Source organism: Tenrec ecaudatus, chromosome 6 (assembly GCF_050624435.1).
Source record: "Tenrec ecaudatus isolate mTenEca1 chromosome 6, mTenEca1.hap1, whole genome shotgun sequence".
Lineage (NCBI taxonomy): Eukaryota > Metazoa > Chordata > Mammalia > Afrosoricida > Tenrecidae > Tenrec > Tenrec ecaudatus.
The window spans coordinates 84088599-84108084 of NC_134535.1; the positions used below are offsets into that span (position 1 = coordinate 84088599).

Consider the following 19486-nt stretch of genomic DNA (forward strand, 5'->3'; position numbering starts at 1 on the left):
ATGTATATAGAATTACTATTTTTCAATTTCAAAAGTGAAAATTGTTACTGCAGTCTACAGATAAAATTTAGAAATGCACTTGGAACTAATAAATCAGAGGTATGCTAGAATAAGTCTTCCTCCAATCCTGATGCCACATTCTTGAGAGGATTTTGGTCTTCTTGACATTGAGTTGTAATCCATACTGAAAGCTACAAGCCCTGATTTTTAAAAATCATTTTATTAGGGGCTCATACAATTCTTATCACAATCCATACATACATCAATTGTGTAAAGCACATTTGTACATTAATTGCCCTCATCATTCTCAAAACATTTGCTCTCCACTTAAGCCCCTGGCATCAGGTCCTCATTTTTCCCCCTCCCTCCCTGCTCTCCCCTCCCTCATGAGGCATTGATAATTTATAAATTATTATTTTATTATATCTTGCCCTGTCCAATGTCCCCCTCCAATCATTTTTCTGTTGTCCGTCCCCCAGGGAGGAGGTCACATGTAGATCCTTGTAATCGGTTCCCCCTTTCCAACCCACCCTCCCTCTACCCTCCCAGTATCGCCACTCACACCACTAGTCCTGAAGGGATCATCCATCCTGGATTCCCCGTGTTTCCAGTTCCTATCTGCACCAGTGTGCATCCTCTGGTCTAGCAGGATTTGTAAGGTAGAATTGGGATCATGATAGTGGTGGGGAGGAAGCATTTAGGAACTAGAGGAAAGTTGTATGTTTCATCGTTGCTACATCGCACCCTGACTGGCTCATGTATAATCTGTATCAGCATGTGCGTCAGGTCATCCTCACTTTCAGCTAGCAAGGTTGTGTTTCATTCAGCTGTTGGGAACCAACATGGCAACCCCTAACAACAAGAAGGATGAGTGAAACAGCCGAGGGAAGGGGAAAAGAGTTGGGGGAGGAGGGCTGGGGCAGATGGAGCAGGAAAGGTAAGGGCTCGGGTGGGAACTGGACGCTGTGGAGAAACTGCAAAAGCCAGAGGTGCAGGAAGTGTGCCTGGAGGCGCCAACAAGCTCCAGGAAGAATTTTGCTAAGAATGTAGGTTCTCCTCCCAGAGGCAGGTTGAAGTCATGGGATTTTCAGCCAGGACAAAGCATGATTAGACTTGCATGTTTAAATAATTGCTCAAGGTGGAAAGAATGCATGGGAGAGGTGAACAATTTTACTTGTGGCTTGGACTACTGAATGGGACTGGGGTGGTGGCAATGAGGAGCCCTGGGGTGCTGTGGATTAGACATTGCTTTTTTTTTTTGAGGGGGGGTTGGTGGCAATAAGGAGGACGCAGTGGGTGCCTACAAGAGTTCTTCGAGTTGTTGTAGGCCCATTCTGACCCGGAGTGGGAAGAGAGCACTGCCCGGTGGGATTTTCAAGGCTGTGGTTACTCCATGGTCTGGGATCTGAAACATCTGCAGTTCAAAGGTCCAAGGTCACCACTTACTCCTCTGGAGAAAGCCTGGTCTTTGCACCCCTGTGAAGAGTTACCACCTTGGGGATTCACGGGGGCAGTTCTGACCTGTCCTATAGGGTCGAGATGAGTTGGCATGGACTTCGTGGCAGTGAGTTTGATTTTTGAGCGCTGACATCTGTATGGAAACTGACGGCCACTATTTTCCTCTATGGAGCTGTTGGTAGGTGGAACTGCTGATTTTTCAGTTAGCAGATTAGCATTTAACTACTAGACCACCAGGACTGCCCGTGTCACTGCAATGAGGACCCAGGAATTGGATATGGAATGTGAGGGAGAGGAGGAGGCGCCTTTTCTCCCTCATCACCAACATTCAATCAGTAAATACATCCACTAGATTTCCCCGCCCCCCCCATCTATCAGGGATTTATTTATTTATTGATTGATAATCATTTTATTGGAGGCTCATACAACCCTTATCACAATCCATGCATACATCCATTGTGTCAAGCACATTTGTACATTTGTTGCCATCATCATTCTCAAAACATTTGCTTTCTGTTTTCTGCCCTTGGTATCAGCTCATTTTCCCTTCCCTCCCTCTCCTCGTGAACCCTGGATAATTTATAAATTATTATTATTTTGTCATGTCTTACACTGTCCGATGTCTCCCTCCACCCACTTTTCTGTTGTCTATCCCCCAGGGAGGAGGTTATATGTAGATCCTTGTAATCGGTTCCCCCTTTCCACCCTATCCTCCCTCCACCCTCCCGGTATCGCCACTCTCACAACTGGTCCTGAAGGGATCATCTGTCCTGGATTCCCTGTGTTTCCAGTTCCTATCTGTACCAGTGTACATCCTTTGGTCTAGCCGGATTTGTAAGGTAGAATTGGAATCATGATAGTGGGGGTAGGGGAGGAAACATTAAAGAACTAGAGGAAAGTTGTATGTTTCATCGTTGCTACATTGTACCCTGACATCGCCTCCCCATGACTCTTCTTTAAGGGGATGTCCAGTTGCCTACAGATGGGTCTTGGGTCTCCAATCTGCACTTCTCCTCATTCACAATGATATTATTTTTTGTTCTTTTATGCCTGCTACCTGATCCTTTTGACACCTTCTAATCACACAGGCTGGTGTACTTTTTCCATGTGGGCTTTGTTGCTTCTGAGCAAGATGGCGGCTTGTTTAACGTCATCCACTAGATTTGATGAACTGAAAGAGTCTTGTCTGCCTGTCTCCTTCCTCTCTGCCACTGGCCCAATTCACCCTCTCTCTGTCTTTATGGTCGTGAGTCTGCCTTCACATTTTCCTTCTCCAGATCCCTGTCCATGCTGCCTAAGCATAAGACCTATCTCAAATGCAAATCTGGTCCAGCCAGTCTTCAGTGTAAAAAGACTGTGTATCCTACTGTGTATTCTACAGGATAAAGTCCAATCCCTTCTTAGCCTAACCATCATTGCTAATTTCTCCTTCCACTCTTCAGGTCAAAGCTGTCAAAAGGAGTCTCACATCCGCTGAACCCCCTCACCTGAGCATTTGCTCACAGCTGAAAACCTTCACCAGGCTGCTTGTTTATTTATTAAACATTCACCTGCCCCATTCCTCAGAGGTTTTCTGATCACATGATTTTCCGATTGTTAGCAATCCCCCCCCCCCCCCCCCGACACTTTCTATCTGGTAAATTCCTACTGGTGCCCAGCTCAGATATCAGTCTCTGTGGGCATTTCTAACGTGTCCACTCCCCAGATAGAATTAATTGCTTTCTCTCTGTGCTCCTGAAGCTCTTTACATATACCTGTGTTCTGCTACTTCCTTCCTATCGGTGTCCAAAGCTGCACAGGATAATGCAGTGAACTTTTCTGTCCTGGAGCTTCGTTAGGAGAATTAAATGGAATAATATATGTACAGGTAATAATATTCCCTTTGTTGCTCCCTTTTCTAGTAATATTAATAACTACGTTACAGTTTACAGAGTACTGCCAGCCGTACTATCTAGCTGGATCTCAGAGTCAACCTGTGAGACGGGGATGGTGTTACTTCTGTTTTGCAGCCGAAGGAGGTTGGTACAGAGAGTTAAAAAGTGAACACGCATCTATCTGGTCCTGGGGTCTGCCTGTCAGACAAGAAGTTCTCAGTATTTGTAAAAACGGAGTCAAGTTTTCTGATTATAAAAGCTCTGATTGAACCCCATTGTTTCTTGTATGCTCTTGTTGGGTACCCACTGAGTCAATTCCGACTCCTAGCGACTGACCCCCGTATCACAGAGAACTGCCCCTGGGTGTTCTTGGCTGTCATCTGTAGGACCTAGATTGCCCGGTCTTTTTGCAGCAGAGTCGCTGGGTGAGGTGCAGACCATCAACTGTTTGACAGCAACCAAACACGCCAGTGGTGTGCCTTCCAGGGCTTTTGGGATGCCCTAGCCATGTTTTCAAACTGTAAGTAGTCACTGATTGAGGAGTAAATTCACTAGGGTACGAAAAACTCCAAAACCCATTTATTCCAAAACGGTTCAGTAAATATGGCTCCCGCTGAGAGTGACCGCGGTTTTATCACCTGGAATTTTTTTCACACTCTTTCCAAAAGCCATATTTCCCTGAATGGGGGAGGTAGTGAGACCAGGATTCGTTTGCTTCCCTCAAGAAGTCTCACTTGCCCTTAGTCAACATGGCATCATGAATGACTTCAGGAAAGGGCGCCGGGAAATGATTGACCTCAGTAAACATGGCTCCCTTGCTGGCGTCTCTCTGCGAGAATGCGCATGTGCCTTCTCGAATGTCTCGGCCCGCTTCCGTAGCCTTGGAGCGGGCGTCACGGCGTAAAGAGAGCGTAGGCGGAACAAGCTTCTCTGTGATTGGTTGGTGCAGGATTTCAAACCGGAGCTGGCGGCGCGGTCCTGCTTTGCCGTTGGGTGAGGCGCGGCAAAGTGGAAGGCCCCCCAGGTGGGGCCTGGCGGACCCCGGCGAAGGGACAGCTGGGGGCTGCGGAGAACAGGTGTGTTTCGCACTGGATTTGTGGTAGGAGGGCGAGTTCCGAGAGCGTAACCTTTGACCACTGCGGGGTCCTGGTCAGAAGGCCGGCAGCTCGAACCTCTCCGCGGGGGCTTTGCTGGAGCCGGGGCGGCCTGGGATGGCGGCGGGGAGGGCCGGGGGCTTCTTCCTGGGCCGCCGTGTTTCTGGGAAAGCCGGGGCTGCTTTCTGAGGTGGTGTGCAGGACCAGGACCGAAGCCGCCCCGCAAAGGTGGCTGTCGCTTAGATAACGAGTTGGGGAATGAGTGGGGCTTTCTCGGAACGTCAGCGTCCGGTCGGTGAGGGGCCGCGGCGACCTCCCGGGGGACTCCCCTCTGGGCTGTGTGTCTAGGTGGGCTGGCCGTTGACCGTGGCAGTGACGGGTTGTCTTCATCCCCAGTTTAAGCTGCAGGTCCTAGCCTTAACTTCGGGGTCTTTAGAGTTCCCAGCACATTTTCACGTGCGCTCCTCGCCCCTGGGTTTCCGTAGTAGAAGAGAGTCGAGTAGCAGGTGGGGCCGGCGGGTGGATAGATAAGACTTTTTTTTTTAAAGCAAAGGAATGGCATTTTCGTTCTCTTTAATACGTGTAGGTAATTGAGCCTTTGGAATTATTGAGGTGTTTGGGAAAGCGCCTTTTCTATAGTGAATCACTCAACAGGTATTTAATAACGTGCAAAGCATTGATCTAGGACAACTCCCCCCCCCCCCCCCCGGGTGGAGGCCAAAGGAGTTTGCAGTATATGCTGGGGTGAGAGAACTTACGAAACAGATACTTGAATGTGACGAATCTGGTAGGCTTAGATAAGGTGGAGAAAATATGTTAACAATATTTATCAAGAGCCAGAAAGTGTTTTTACTCTCTACTATGATAATGCTGAGGAGTTCTGGTGGCGCTGTGGGCTAGGTATTGGATTGCTAACTTGAAGGTGGGAGGTTCAAACCCACCATCTGCCCAAGGGGAGAGAGATGAGGCTGTCTGCACCTGTAAATATGTGGAAACCCTAAGTTTGGTTGCTATGGGTGGAGATACTTGATGTCAGTGGAAATTTATCATAAAGCAGTCACCTGATGAAAAATAGGTTCCTACCTATAAAAACTCGCTGCAGGAATTTTTGAATTAATTGCTTAAATACTAAATCTCTACCAAGTATCAGGCACTATACCAGACACTGGGGGCTCAGCAATGAACCGAACACACAAATCTTTGTCTTTTTGGAACAGAAACTCAAGTGAGAAGACAGAAAATAGGTAAATACCCATGTACTATGAGGGAACAATTTCATGGAAAACTTCTATTGTCTTTTAACTTCATTTTTCCATGAGCTTTTTGAAGCTCTCTTCAAGTGTTAGATGGAGAAAAGTGCTTTGGAGCAAAATAAAGCAGAGAAGTGTTTGAGGGAAAGGCTGCGATAAAAGAGGCAAGGAAAGACCACACTGGACAAGTAGCCTTACGGAGATGAGGCAGTGATCATGCACAAGAGTCCAGGAAGAGGAACTACAAAATTGGAAGTGACTTTACCGTCTGAAGATGAGAACGGCTAAGCAAATCATAGGCCATCAACTTTTGGGGTTTTAATGGAAACATGATTAGAAAAATAATAAAGCATAAAGCTATATAATATGATTCCAACCTGATAAAATATGAGACCACCATGGACATTAGAGGATTAGGAAGAGGTGTGCAAGTGGGTTTGCTTACACTCTAAAAAAGGTTTTTTGACATGGAAAACAGAAGGTAGTGTTTTATTTGCCAAATGAGTGTTGTAGGTCATAAGAATTCATTTGGGCTGAACTGGTAGGGAAGGCTTCAGTGAATTGGTTGGATTTATAGTAAACCTTAGGAAGGAACCCTAGTGGCGCTGTGGGTTAGGCATTGTGGTGTTAACTGCACGGTTGGCAGTGCAAACCCACCTTTCTCTGTGGGAGAAAGAGGAGGCTGTTTGCTCCCCTAAAGATTGGCAATCTTGGAAACCGTATATTGGGTCACTCTGAGTTGCAAAGGATTAGAGGGCAGTCAGTTTGGTTTTGGGGTTTGGAGGATGGGAGACTTCAGAGTGGGAAGAATTCACAGAGGGAAGAAAGAGTTTAGTATGGGAACTGGCAATTGTTTTCTGAAAAATCCGCTCTTCCCTAATTTTAACCGTTCGTGTTGGACTGAGGATGCTCTGTTTACTCTTTCTGTAATTGATGTGCTCATAAGAACATTTGGTTTCAAGAGGTTCCTTCTGCCTGCCAGTTGTGTAGAAGCTTTCGATATGGTGGAGCAGAAGCTGGGCATTTGGGGAGAGTAATTGTCCTGAAATGCTTTCATGTGAAAGAATGTTGTCGTATTGGGATTGTCTTTTGGAATGGTTTTCCCTGGCAGCAGAGAACCCATATTGTTGACTTCTTAGGAATCTCCAGATTTAGCAATGTTTGTGAGAATGTTTTTCATTAAAGCTCTTTCTTGAAAAAAAACCAAACAACCCTGTCTTTTGGTTTCTCTTACAATATTTAACACCCTTGATGCATCTTAAAAAACCTGATGTGTAGGTCTCTTAATAATGTTGTTTGTAGGGGGCGGGGGAGAAGGGTTAGAGACTTTTCCCAGGATACCCTGCTGTAAGAGCTGTAATAGTCTGTTATTCTGAAGGACGATGTCTGTCTCTTGGCTGGGTGATTGAAATTAAATTGGGGGCTCAAAGCAATCACATCAAGCTGAGATGCTTTCATCGTGGTGCCAGATTGCTCCCTTAGGGATACTCACAGATCGGGAATCTGTAACATAGTGACTTCCCACCTCTAGGGCTCCGCATCAATAACTGCTGAGATTTCCTAGCACCTTTTTGTTTAAAGGGCTTCACAAACGGATTTCATCGCTACACATAGGGATCATTCCAGCTTCCCTGAAAGGCAGCAGCCTCCATTGTGAGAAGTGGCAGCTGTTTTACAGCTGCAAAGCAATGTGCTACAATATGACTTTGTTTTTCTTTCCTTTCACATTAGTGTATCTCCTAGCTGTAGAGCTAAAAAAAAAAGGGGGTGGGTGGGACAGGGAGAGAAATACCAGTATTCAAGAGGATGAAAACGTGGCCCACCAGGAATATTAAGACTATTTTCAATTGACATTGAATAGGATGAGTAAATCTTAGCATTTTGAGTTATAATTTGGCTGAGATGGCAGCGTTGGTACTGATGCTGAAAGATAGTCATCTATAAATAACTCCCGAGACTCAATTTTGTAGCGTGTTAATAAAAATATATGGTCCTCCAGCATATAGAGAAGATGATTATATTTAGCAAGTGTAGCTCTAAGCAAACCTGTGTTAGAATTACTTTTTAAGAATCAACCAGCCACATTCCAGAACTCCCTGTTTCAGAGCTTGTTAATTGTTGTCAAGTAGATTCTGACTCTTGACAATCTCAGGTGTCATAAAACTCCATTGAGTTTTCTTTGCTGTAATCTTTTTTTAAAAATCATTTTATTGGTGGCTTCTATAATCACAATCCATCCATCCCTCTGTCTTTGCTGTAATTTTAACAGAGGCAGATTGCCAGATCTTTTTTCTGTGTACTTCTGGGTGGCTGTGAGCCACTAGACAGTTGAATACAAATGGTACTACCTAGGGCAGGGGTCTTCAAACTATCGCCCGCCGAGGACATTTTCTGGCCCACCGGGGGTTTTTGCCCCGTTTGATTTTTTACTTCAAAATAAGGTGTGTGCAGTGTGCACAGGAATTTGTTCATAATTTAAAAAAAAACTATAGTCTGTCCTTCCAGCGGGTCTGAGGGACAGTGAACTGGCCCCCTGTTTAAAAAGTTTGAGGACCCCTGACCTAGGAACTTGTTTAATAGGCAAGATCTGTTCAAATTTTGCTATTTTCTTGATTCTTCTTGTCTGAATTTAATACGCATTGCTCTTTGGGTTATGTGGAGAAGGGGTCTGAGAATGTGCAATGAGTTATGAATTTTGTATTGTGCTGTGGGTGAAAGTTCACAGAGCAGATTAGTTTCCCATTCGTCTCCCATTCCTCAATTCACATGTTGTTTCATGACATTAGTTGCAATCCCCTTAATGTGACAGTACTCTTCCTTGCTTCCATTCACTCATCTTTTCTGGTTTTTCCTGGCTCTCACCTTTGTATTTGGGCAAATGCTATGCTCTTGGTCTTGTATGGTTCTTTTATCCTGAGGAACATGTTTCTCACAGCTGCTAATGTTCACTGTATAGGCCTGTCTACCGTTGACCAAAAGGTGATCTTTGGTCAGTTCTATCTTGGAAGGGTAGGTATCTAAGGGCTGTAATCTTGGGGGCTCCACCAGCTTATTCCATACCAGTAAGTCTAGTCTTTTTTTATGATTCTTGAATTCTGTTCTATATTTTTCCCCCTTTTGTCCAGGACTCTATTGTGTTCCTAATCAAAGAGGTTAGGACACTGTTCGTCGCTGGGCACCATCTAGTTCTTCTGGCATTAGGCTAGTGGAGGCTGTGGTTCTTGTGGTTCATTAGCCCTTTCGATTGTTTAATTGAACCTTTGATTTTCTTTACTTTGCACAGAATGGGAAAGGACCAATCAATAGTTGTATCTCACATGGGGCCATTCACAAGTTTTTAAGACCCCAGTTATTAGCAAAGTAGGCTGTAGAACATTGTCTTTATAGATTGCATTATGCAAGTTGATTTAGATGTGCCCCAACACTATGGTCCTAAGCTCTCAATCCTAGTGACTCAGTCCCTCATGGCGTTTGGTTAAGGCTAAGAAGTTTGCATAACTTTGCCTCTGTATGGTCTACTACATTTGGACGTACTTGCAACTCATACAAGTGGGTGTAGAAATAGCCCTTGGCAAATCTGTATATGTTCCTGGGTATACTTCCATATGCCATCCCACACATGCTCAGTTTACGTATCTACCTGTGTATCCACTTGTAAACGATTGCTTGTTGTTTCTGTTACTGCAGGATTATATATGTAATAAATAGTATTTAGAGTTGTTGCCTTTTACTCTTGCATACCTCCCAGGGTCTTCCCTTACCTTGGTCATGTTGGGCTGAACCCCCTCTGTTGAATGTTACCTTTCCCTTTACCCAAGTTATGCATATTTGCATCTGGGTAGTGATTTTCCTTTCTCCCCCCTATCCCTGGTAACCATCAAGGAATATTACTTTCTGTAATTTTCTTTTGACTTTTTTAGTAGTGGTCTCATTATTTGTCCTTTTGTGAATGCCTTATTTCCATCAGCATAATGTCTTCCAGGTTCATCCATATTAGGAGGTGTTTAGTGTTGGGTAGTATTCCGTTGTATTTATGTACCATAATTTGTTTATACATTCCTCCACTGCTGGACACTTAGGTTGTTTCTATCTTTTTTCTATTGTGAATCGTACGATGGTGAACACAAATGTGCATATATCTATTTGTGTCATGACTTATTTTTCTGGGATGTATGTGTAGTGATGGGATTGCTGGATCATATAATATCTCATTTTGAAGCCCCTCATAGTTGTAAGTTTCATATTTAGACCTTTGAGCCACCTTGACCTTGATGGTGTACGGTATGGATCTTGGTGGTGTAGTGGTTGTTTTAGGCTGCTACTGCCCAGTCAGCAGCTCAAAACCATCTGTGCTCCATAGGAACGAGTTGAGCCTCCTGTAAAGAGTTATAGTTTTGGAAACCCATAGGGACAGTTCTAACTCTACCCTATAGGGTCACCTTTGCTGGAATCACTCTATGGTAGTGAGTTGCATTTTATTTGTTAAAAAGTATTAAGGTAGCAGATGGACATTGGGCTTCTTTTCAAGTACTCCTTCAATACAGAACACTTTTTTTTCAGAACACTTTGTTCTAATAACCTGGCATTCTGTGACGCTCACCTTCCCAACACCATTGCTGAAAACAAAATGGGTGCATAAGGAAATGTGGTGAAGAAAGTTGATGGTGCCTAGCTATTAAATGATATGCATCTGGAATTTTAAAGGCTTGCAATTAAACAAAACGGCCACCTAGCTAGGAAGCAACTAAGCCCAAGTGGAAGGAGCATACCAGCTTGTGTGATCTTGAGGTGTCAACAGCATCAGATATCAGGCATCAGAAGACCCAAAACATTCATATTGATGGATGCAAACGAGGTGGGTGGAGTGGAGACCCAAAGCCCATCTGTAGACAATTGAACATCCCCTCACAGAGGGTTTACAAGGAAGGGATGAGCCAGTCAGGGTGAAGTGTAGCACCAACAAACATGCAACATTCCTCTGGCTTTTTAATGCTTCCCCCACCCCTGTCCCCCCTGCTATCATGACCCCAGTTCTACCTTACAAACCTGCTAGACTAGAGCATGTACCCTGGTACAGAAAAGAGCTCTCGACACATGGAATCCAGGACAGATAAACCCCTCAGGAACAATAATGAAGTAGTGAGACCATGAGGGTGGGGGGAGAAAAGGGAACAGATTATGATGATCTGATGGACATATTTCCCTCTTCCCCCTTGATGCGCAACAGAAACATGGGTGAAGGGAGATAGATGGTCTAAGATAAGAAAATAATAATAATTTATCATTTATCAAGGGGTTATGAGGGTAGGAAGATGGGAGGGGGAGGGGAAAAAGAGGAGCTGATAGCAAGGGCTCAAGTAGAAAGAAAATGTTTTTAGCAACATAATGTATATACAAATGTGCTTGGCACAATGGATGTATAGATTATTCTCTCCCCCCCCCCCCCGCAGCTGCTCCAAACAAAAGGCCCCGTCCCCGATGTGTAGATTATTATAAAGATCTGTAAGGGCCTCCAATAAAATGGTTAAAAAGAAAAAGAGATGATCACTTCCACCTTTAATGAATTTCATGGAAGATAAGCTGTTCATAAGTAAATGAAATTATTTCTGAATTCTCAATTCTGTTCCACTGGTCTGTGTGCCTGTTAGTGTACCAGCCTTGTACATCTTTGGCTTTCCTGGCAAGATCAGCAAGTGTGATACCTCCTACTTTATCCTCTTCAGTAGTGCTTGTGTAGCTAGGTCTTGTGTCCTTATACAGTTGACAGTTAGTTTTCATCTTCTTGATTAAAATATGTGTGTGTGTGTGTGTGTGTGTGTGTAACATGATCTCTTCAGTGTGTTGGAGTGGAAAGAACATAGGCCATGCATTCAGACCTGGGTTTGCATGTGAACTCAGTATTTGTTAGTCATTTGAAGCCTCTGACCCTTCCTTCATTGTCTTTTGTTTGTAAAATGAAGATGTATAAGTCATTAAAATTTATTTAAAGAAGAAATATATGTGAAGTTTCTAATTTATTGCCTGAATTCCTTTGAAGATATCAAGTAAATATTTCTAATATAAATAGTGATGTTTAAAAAAATCTAAAATTTTTTGGGGAAAAAAAAGAGGACCTGATGCAAGGGGCTTAAGTGGAGAGCAAATGCCTTGAGAATGATTGGGACAGGGAATGTATGGGTGTGCTTTATACAATTGATGTATGTATATGTATGGATTGTGGTAAGAGTTGTTGGAGTCCCTAATAAAATGTAAAAGAAGAAAAGAGAAAAAAATGATTAGGGCAAAGACTGTACAGATATGCTTTATACAATTGATGTATGTATATGTATGAACTGTGAAAAGAATTGTATCAGCCCCAATAAATTGTTAAAAAAAAGAAAAGAATTGTATGAGCCCCAATAAATTGTTAAAAAAAAAAGAATTGTACAAGCCCCCAATAAAATGATTTTTTAAAACCAAAAAAAAAAAATCTAAAATTTTGAATTTAGTGTTAATCTTATATGGAAACAGGCTAGACAGCCTAAGGGGAAAAACTGAATTTGAGAATCACTGTTTTAGGATCCAAGGAATCCTGATATAATGGGTTAATTGTTGGCCTGCTACTGCATGGTTGGTGGTTCAAAATCGTGGGAGAAAGGTAGGCTGTCTGCTCTGGTAAAGATTTATAGTCTTGGAAACCCAAAGGAGCAGTTCTAGTCCGGCCTGACAGCTTGGTCTGAGGTAGAACTGACTTGTTAGCAGTACATTGGGCTTGGTTGGGTTGTTCTAGGATGTGTGTGTGGGGGGGGGGGTGAGGGGAGCCCTGGTGGCGTAATGGCTAAGTAACTAAGAGAGAGAGAGAGAGAGAGAGAGAGAGAGAGAGAGAGAGAGAGAGAGAGAGAGAGAGAGAAAGAGAGAGAGACCTGGTGATGTGCCTTCCTAAAGATGACAGCCAAGAATTCCCTCTGGGCATTTCTGTTCTGTCTGGAGGGTGGCTCTGAGTCACAATTGATAACACCCAACAAGGGTTCTAAATGTAAGTAATATTTACCCCCAAACCTCCACATTTTCTCCCCACTCTAATAATAACCAAAGTCAAACTCACTGCCATCAAGTTGATGTCAATTCTTAGTGACGCTATAGGACAGAGTAGAACTGCCCCTGTGAGTTTCCAAGACTATTTACTAGTGTATATAGCAGGAGATGATTGCCTCATCTTCTATGATGCAGCTGGTGGATTTGAACTTTTGGTTAGCAGTCCAATGCTTACCTGACCAAGTCACCAGGGCTCATTTACAGAAAACCAAAACCAACTGCCATTGAGTCATTCCAACTCATAGCAACGTTATATAGGGTTTCTGCAGTTGTATATAGAGCCTCGTCTTTCTCCCTTGGAGTGATTGGTGCATTTGAACCACTGATCTTGGACTTAGAAGTCTAATGTTTATCAAACAACACCACCAAGGTTCCCTGTGGGGGTAGCCAGCGCTCCCACAACTAATGGGTTCGGTAGGTGCAACTGTACAGTTAAGATATATAAAGATCCTAGTAAGGTCATAGAGAAATGGGAGAGATGGGAGAGAGTAAAATAAAGACTTCAGACACATTTCATGGTAGCATGCTCATCTCAACTCCTCTTTGTGGTACACGTGGAGGTGGGAGACGAGAGGGCAGGAGAGAGCTCTCCTCGGGTTTTATTTCTAACCAGAGTTTATATATCTTTGGGGCTTTGCAAGCCCCTGATTACAGATAATGATCTATGTCATAGGGAGGGGTTGTAACATAGGCAATACAAGCAATAGGAGGGGGATGACCTAGGGTGTATGTGTAACAGTAAAGGGAGGGAATGGGGGTATACATATGTGGCAAGATGGGCGGACCCTAGACTCAATAGAGTAGCCTAACCTTAGTCAATCTTGAGTGGTCCTGGACTTGCCTTTGGGCACTCCTTCAAGGGAACAATATCAAAAGGGAGTAGGCCCTGCTTAGGGTGAGTCAGACTATACAGGCTGGTTGCTCTATAGGGCTGATACCCTTAAGGAGAATAACCTCTGATCGACTTTCATTGACCTCCTAATGCATACTCATTTACCATGTAGCAAGCAGCATTTTGGGTTTGGCATATATTTGGGGGAGACAACTTGGGAGAAATCTTTCTGTATACCACAGTTCCCTTTATATTTTTATAATGTTTAATGTAAACAACATTTGCATCTACATTAACTTCATAATATTTGAGGGAAATACAACAGTGTTGTTTACTTTTTAATAGATTCCTGAATATAAGTAATTTACTCGTTTGTACTGCTGGGAAATAGAAGGGCTAAAGCTTTATCTAGGACTTTTGTCCTCTACTTACCCCCTTTGTACTCCCCCCTTTTCTTTTTTCCCCCCAAACTCCATACTGCACATGGCCATTCATAGAATGGACATTCTTTTGACTATAAACATCATGGGTTTGTGTGTGTTCGTGTTTCTCTTCATTTATCAAATATGTATTTTGTGTGGTATGTATTTACATGTCTTAAGTAGTGCTAAATGTAAGGTTTCTCTCAAGAATTTACAGTCAGCCTAGGGCATAGGGTGAAGTGAAATGAGAGCGCTATGTATATGCACCTGAGGGCCAGCTGAGTAAAGCAGTGGGGGACAGACTGTAGGGATGACAAACCTGCAAGTGATGAGAGGGTGTAATATACAAAGAGAGATGCGCCTACCGATTTGATGACTGTGCTTGTAGGAAAGGGAGGATGATAGCTCTGAGATCTGGAACTGAATGATTGAGACAATGATAGAAATAAGGAAATCAAATCAGTTTTGTGGTAGGGTGGTTGATTTAGGGTCAAGTGTAGAGAAATGTTTCAAAACCAAGCACACATCTAGGGAAGCCAACAAGTTGAGAGCTGGAGCTGTCAGCTTAGAGGTAGAGCTGGAGAGATAATGGTCTAGAGCAGGGGCTCTCAATCTGTGGGTCATGACCCTTTTAGGGGTCGAATGACCCTTTCATAGGGGTTGCCTGATTCATAACAGTAGCAAAACTACAGTTAGGAAGTAGCAACAAAAATAATGTTATGGTTGGGGATCCCCACAGCATGAGGAAGTATATGAAAGGGTCTCCGCATTAGGAAGGTGGAGAACCACTGGGCTAATGTGATGCGGTCTTTGGAGAATAGAGGGTGGAGCTTTGAGGAATGTGTAGTGTTGAGAGGCAAGAATAAAGAAAAAGGAGTAAGCTATTTCTAACACTAAATGTGGAGAGACTGGAGATCTGACAGAATTAAGGGTTGCCTCTTTGTTAATCCCTTAGGAGTTCAGCTGAACAGCTATCTCCTGGGTATTCTGTACTGTGCTAGAACAGTGTAGCTGGCGGTTGTATGAAATACTAGTTACCATGGTAAAGAGTTTCTCCTCTCCCTCCTCTCTCCTGGTTCATCTCCCCAGTGTAGGTTCTCCGTGTCTTTAGCCTTTTCAGAAGAGTGCCTCTCCCTTTTACCAACTCTAAGGAATGATGCACACAAAGGAAAAATGAAAAGAAAAAGAGGAACTTGAGAAAATACATGAGGGTTGTTAGGGAGACAAGGATCAGGTAGTTTTATCATTTAAGACATGAAAACCCTCTAGAAAATCCCTTTTTTAGCCATTAGTTTTCAGTATTTTAATTGCATAATGAAAAGTCCCTTTTCTAGGAATAGACACTTTCCTTTGAATGAGCTCACTGTTGTATAGTTTTAGAATATTCAGATAAGTGCTAAAATGTTAGGTTAAAATTACTGATAAGTGGCTACCATTTCTAATGGAATCCAAAGGAAATCAATCATTTGGATCTACTCCTGAAGGCCCTGCTCCAGCGTTTGCCCTGAAGCACTTGTGTCTGCTTGCTGGTCTTGTCTTATAGCCATAAGTCCATGATTTCAGATTCCTTCCTCCTGGTTTTAATGCAATTCTTTTAGTTTGGTTCTTAGTTTAGAGAAAGAGCCTTGTAATACATTTGTTGGTCTGGTTGCTTAGCAGCTTGCTGTGATTATGTAGCTTGGAACAGATACATTACCATTTGGAAATCTTGGTTTCCGGCCCTGATTCAGGTATATATTGCATCCAGACTGGGAATTGGAAGCGTTTTTGCTCTTAGCGTGGTTATCAGAGAAGTACGAATGAGTAATCGTATAGCATTTAATGGAAAATATCTCTATGTTCATATATATTTCTTTGTGCTTTGTTGTCCCCCGTCCTCCCCAGTCCCTTTCATGCCTTCACAATTTAGGATATAATCTTATAAATATTGTGAAATCACAGAACCTCCATAAAATAATTCTTAAAATTTATTTAGGTGCAGAAAATAAAGACCTGGACTAGAAAGTTGAAAGGACATTTAGTAGGAACATAAGAAGAATCCTTTAGTGGTATTTCTGAGGACATTTAAATATTCAAATGAAATTTGATTTTTAATTTTATTTCCTTGAGATAATTTTTATACTGTACAGTTGATGCTGTTTTTTCCTGACTGTTGAACGAAGATCTTATTTCCTCAAAGTATTCCCAGTTAAAGTCTCATTTGGAACCAAACTGCCTGTAAGAAGACCGTTTTTAATGTAATATCAGCAGGTCTTTGGGGAAAAGATGAAGCCTGAAATTCACTATACAGAACACAGTAGCAAATGATTTTTCCTTTGCCCTTCTAACTGTGAAGGTGGCGTATTGTCTCTCTGATGCCAGAGTGTGGGTACAACATAATCCTTTGCCTATACTTAGTATAAATTTATTAGACCTAGCCCCTGCACACAGTCCAGCAGAGAGCCCTGCATTACAGAAATAATTCTTGTGCTGCTGAGCTGGCGATTTCCCCACTTAATCACTTGTGTGACGTCATCTGTGCCGTTGGTAGAAAATGTGCTGACCATGTCCTGCGTTTTAAAAGGGAGTTGCAACAGGGGCACTAGCTAAAAATGAAATAAAAATAAAGCTTTTAAGGTACATGGAAAGTCATCAAAGTCCAGGATTAAAGTGGCAGAAGTCTTTTATTAGTCAAGAGGCTTGACTAAGAACCATATTTTGTAGTTGATTATCTAGTAATCAAATGATATGCATGTTCCTGAGTGTTTGCTTCTCCGACCCAGGGTGATTGCAGTGGAGGCCAAGTAGTATATTCAGAGATCTGTGAAATACTTTTCAAATAAGCCCTCAACATAATAAATTTGTTGTTATAATAAGTATCACACAAAGCCTCAATTGTTGGCTTGAAACTCATGATAATAGCTACAAAGGGAGGAGTCCAGATGTTTGTCACCAGTGACTGTTCTGGTCTGCTGCTGAATCTCTTGTGTGTTTTGGTGGGGGTGGGGGCGGGGGGGGCAGGACCCCTAATGTGTATTTGATTTCTTGGCAGAAAGATGGAGTCTACAATGCTGAATTTGCGGAATCTGTTTGAGCAGCTTGTACACCGGGTGGAGATTCTCAGTGAAGGAAATGAACTCCGTAAGTCATTCTGAGCTGGCCTGTGCAAAGAGAACAGATTGGGATTTCTATAAAGCTTAGATGTATTCCCATTTGAAAATAGGTCTTCAGTGGGGTTATCTTTAAAATAAAGGGAAAGAGAAGAAAACAGAAAAATCATGGTCACTTATCCATGGCCAAAGCTTATTAATAGATACTTACACTAAATGATTCCTCTTTTTCTGTTTTTGATTCCTCTTTTTCTACACTTGCCCTTAAATGGATCATACCTAGACTTTTTTCATTATCAAGGTTCTCTTTCCACCGAATACTAGCATTCATTGCCAATTTCATTTTTGTACATAAACAGGGTGAAATCTATTGCATTTTTAATGGCATTGCTTTTTTCTTTAGGATAGTAGTTGCCTATGTTTCATCCTGGGCTTTCCCTAAAATGTTAGGAAACATTTTTAATTGAAGAAAGGAAAAATGGCATTTCATTTTGAAGGAGGGCCCAGTCATGTACTTTTCACCTGCTTCAGAAAATGGATGAGCAGTTAGAAAGGACTGAGATTGGGGCGGAAAAGGAGGTGATGCTGATAAAGGGAAGGAGATTAAGCAAGATCTAAGACCTATGATCTGAGAATTATTCTATCCCAGTTTTTCTTTGTGTTGCCACTCTTCTATTTCAGATTTTTATTGATACCCAATTTTGTAAATTTTGCTCTCATCATCCTCACTCTCATTTATAAAAGTAATATAAGAACTATGCTTTAAAATTTTTATCTCTATAGTGCTTAGTGTGGTGTCTTACATTGTTCAATATTTTCTTTAATTTGATTGATGTTTTTAATAGCTCTTATCCACTTGCAGGCCTTTCAAAACAATATTCTATTTTCTCTCTCTAATAGCTGCTGCATGACCCTATCATCTCAGTAACCATCCTGGCATACTAATTAGACTTCTCTTTTGAGGTCACATCATTTCAGAAGATGAATTACTCCAGAGTCCAGTGGGAAGGGTATTGGATTAGAGATCTTAAAAATCAAATATTTAGTGAGACCCTGTCAGCTTCTAGCACATGCTGGAGGAGCTCTAGTGGCATAGTGGTTAAGCATTGGGCTTCAATGTCAGCAGTTCAAAACCACCAGCTGCTTCGAGAGAGAAAGATGAGATATTCTATTCCTGTAAAGAGTTAGTCTCAGAAACCCACAGGGACAGTTGTACCCTGTCCTGTAGGGTTGCTATTAGCAGGAATCGACTCAGTGGCAGTGAGTTGAGGGAACAGGATAAATAGATGGAAAAGTTGGGCTTGCGTTGAACCTTAGACTGAAGGGTAGGATCCAGACAGGCAGAGATGAGAAGACAGTTTAGATCTGGAAAGAATAGGAGTGGAGACAAGAGTTTGTTTGAGGGGAGTAGGAAATACGGGGAGGGAGGTATATTAGTTTCCCAGGGCTGTTGTAACAAAGTATTGTAACAAATGTATCCTGTCATAATTCTGAAGACTAGAAGTCTAAAATCAATCTGTTGACCAGGTTGGGTCTTTCTGGAAGGCTCCCAGTGATAGTCTGTTTTCGGGCCTCTCTCCTAGCTTCTGGTAATTTCCTTAATCTCTGCCTCTGTTTTCACATGACTTTCTTCTGCCTGTCTTTTCGTTTCTACCAGTCAGACTGACTTAAGGCCCACCTTACTCTCCTATATAATACCATATATTTAAATATTATGTTAACTTGGCTACATCTGCAAAATTCTATTTCCATATAAAGGTCACATCCACAGTTCACAGTCATATTCACACTGGTGGTTAGGACTTGAACGTATCATTTTGGAGTGACGTATAACCAGAGCTGGGTTTTTGGAAGATTAACTTGGCAGAGGTGTAGGCTGCAGTAGAAGTAGAGACTGGACAACTGGAGCATAGTTCCCAGTAGCTCAGGGAAGAAGCAGGAAAAGCCTTAATTGGGATTATGGTGGAATTTTGGAAGGATTATGGAAAATGGGTGGAAGAGATTGTGATAAGAGCACTAGGAGGAGGCAGCTAATAGATGTGGGAAGCATCGGAGGTTTGAAGTCTAAGTAAGAATGCTGGCTTTTAACTACTATTTCTGTGCCTATTTCTCCATCTGTAAAATAGAAATTTAAAAGTCTCTTTGTGGGTGTGCTATGAGGATTTAGGGATAAAACAAAATATTAGTTGTGAAAATACTTTTGGAAGTCATGGTGTATAAAAAGACAAGATTCTTATTTTTGTAGATATCCTTATTTTATAAGCAAACTTCTATTAAGCAAATTCTGTCTGTTGCTTTCTATTGTAAAATTAGAGCTGTATTACATTCCCCCCTAGTTTCTAACTTGAAATGCTTGCATTTAAGAAATTAAAATCGCTCAATGTTTTCTAAAT

At 42.3% G+C, this 19486-nt stretch overlaps 1 protein-coding gene across 3 annotated transcripts in view; it reads left to right on the forward strand.

Moving 5' to 3' along the window:
- The first annotated feature begins 4284 nt into the window (after positions 1-4284).
- RACGAP1 (Rac GTPase activating protein 1) overlaps positions 4285-19486 on the forward strand; it is a 40523-nt gene continuing 25321 nt past the window's right edge. Inside the window, exons 1-2 of one of the 3 annotated variants that reach the window (XM_075551717.1) lie at positions 4291-4408; positions 17036-17124. In XM_075551717.1, the coding sequence (XP_075407832.1) occupies positions 17040-17124 (85 nt within the window). In that variant the 5' untranslated portion in view covers positions 4291-4408; positions 17036-17039. Of the gene's footprint in view, positions 4409-17035; positions 17125-19486 lie in introns of all 3 variants that reach the window. The other 2 variants (XM_075551715.1, XM_075551716.1) reach the window with 2 other exon arrangements.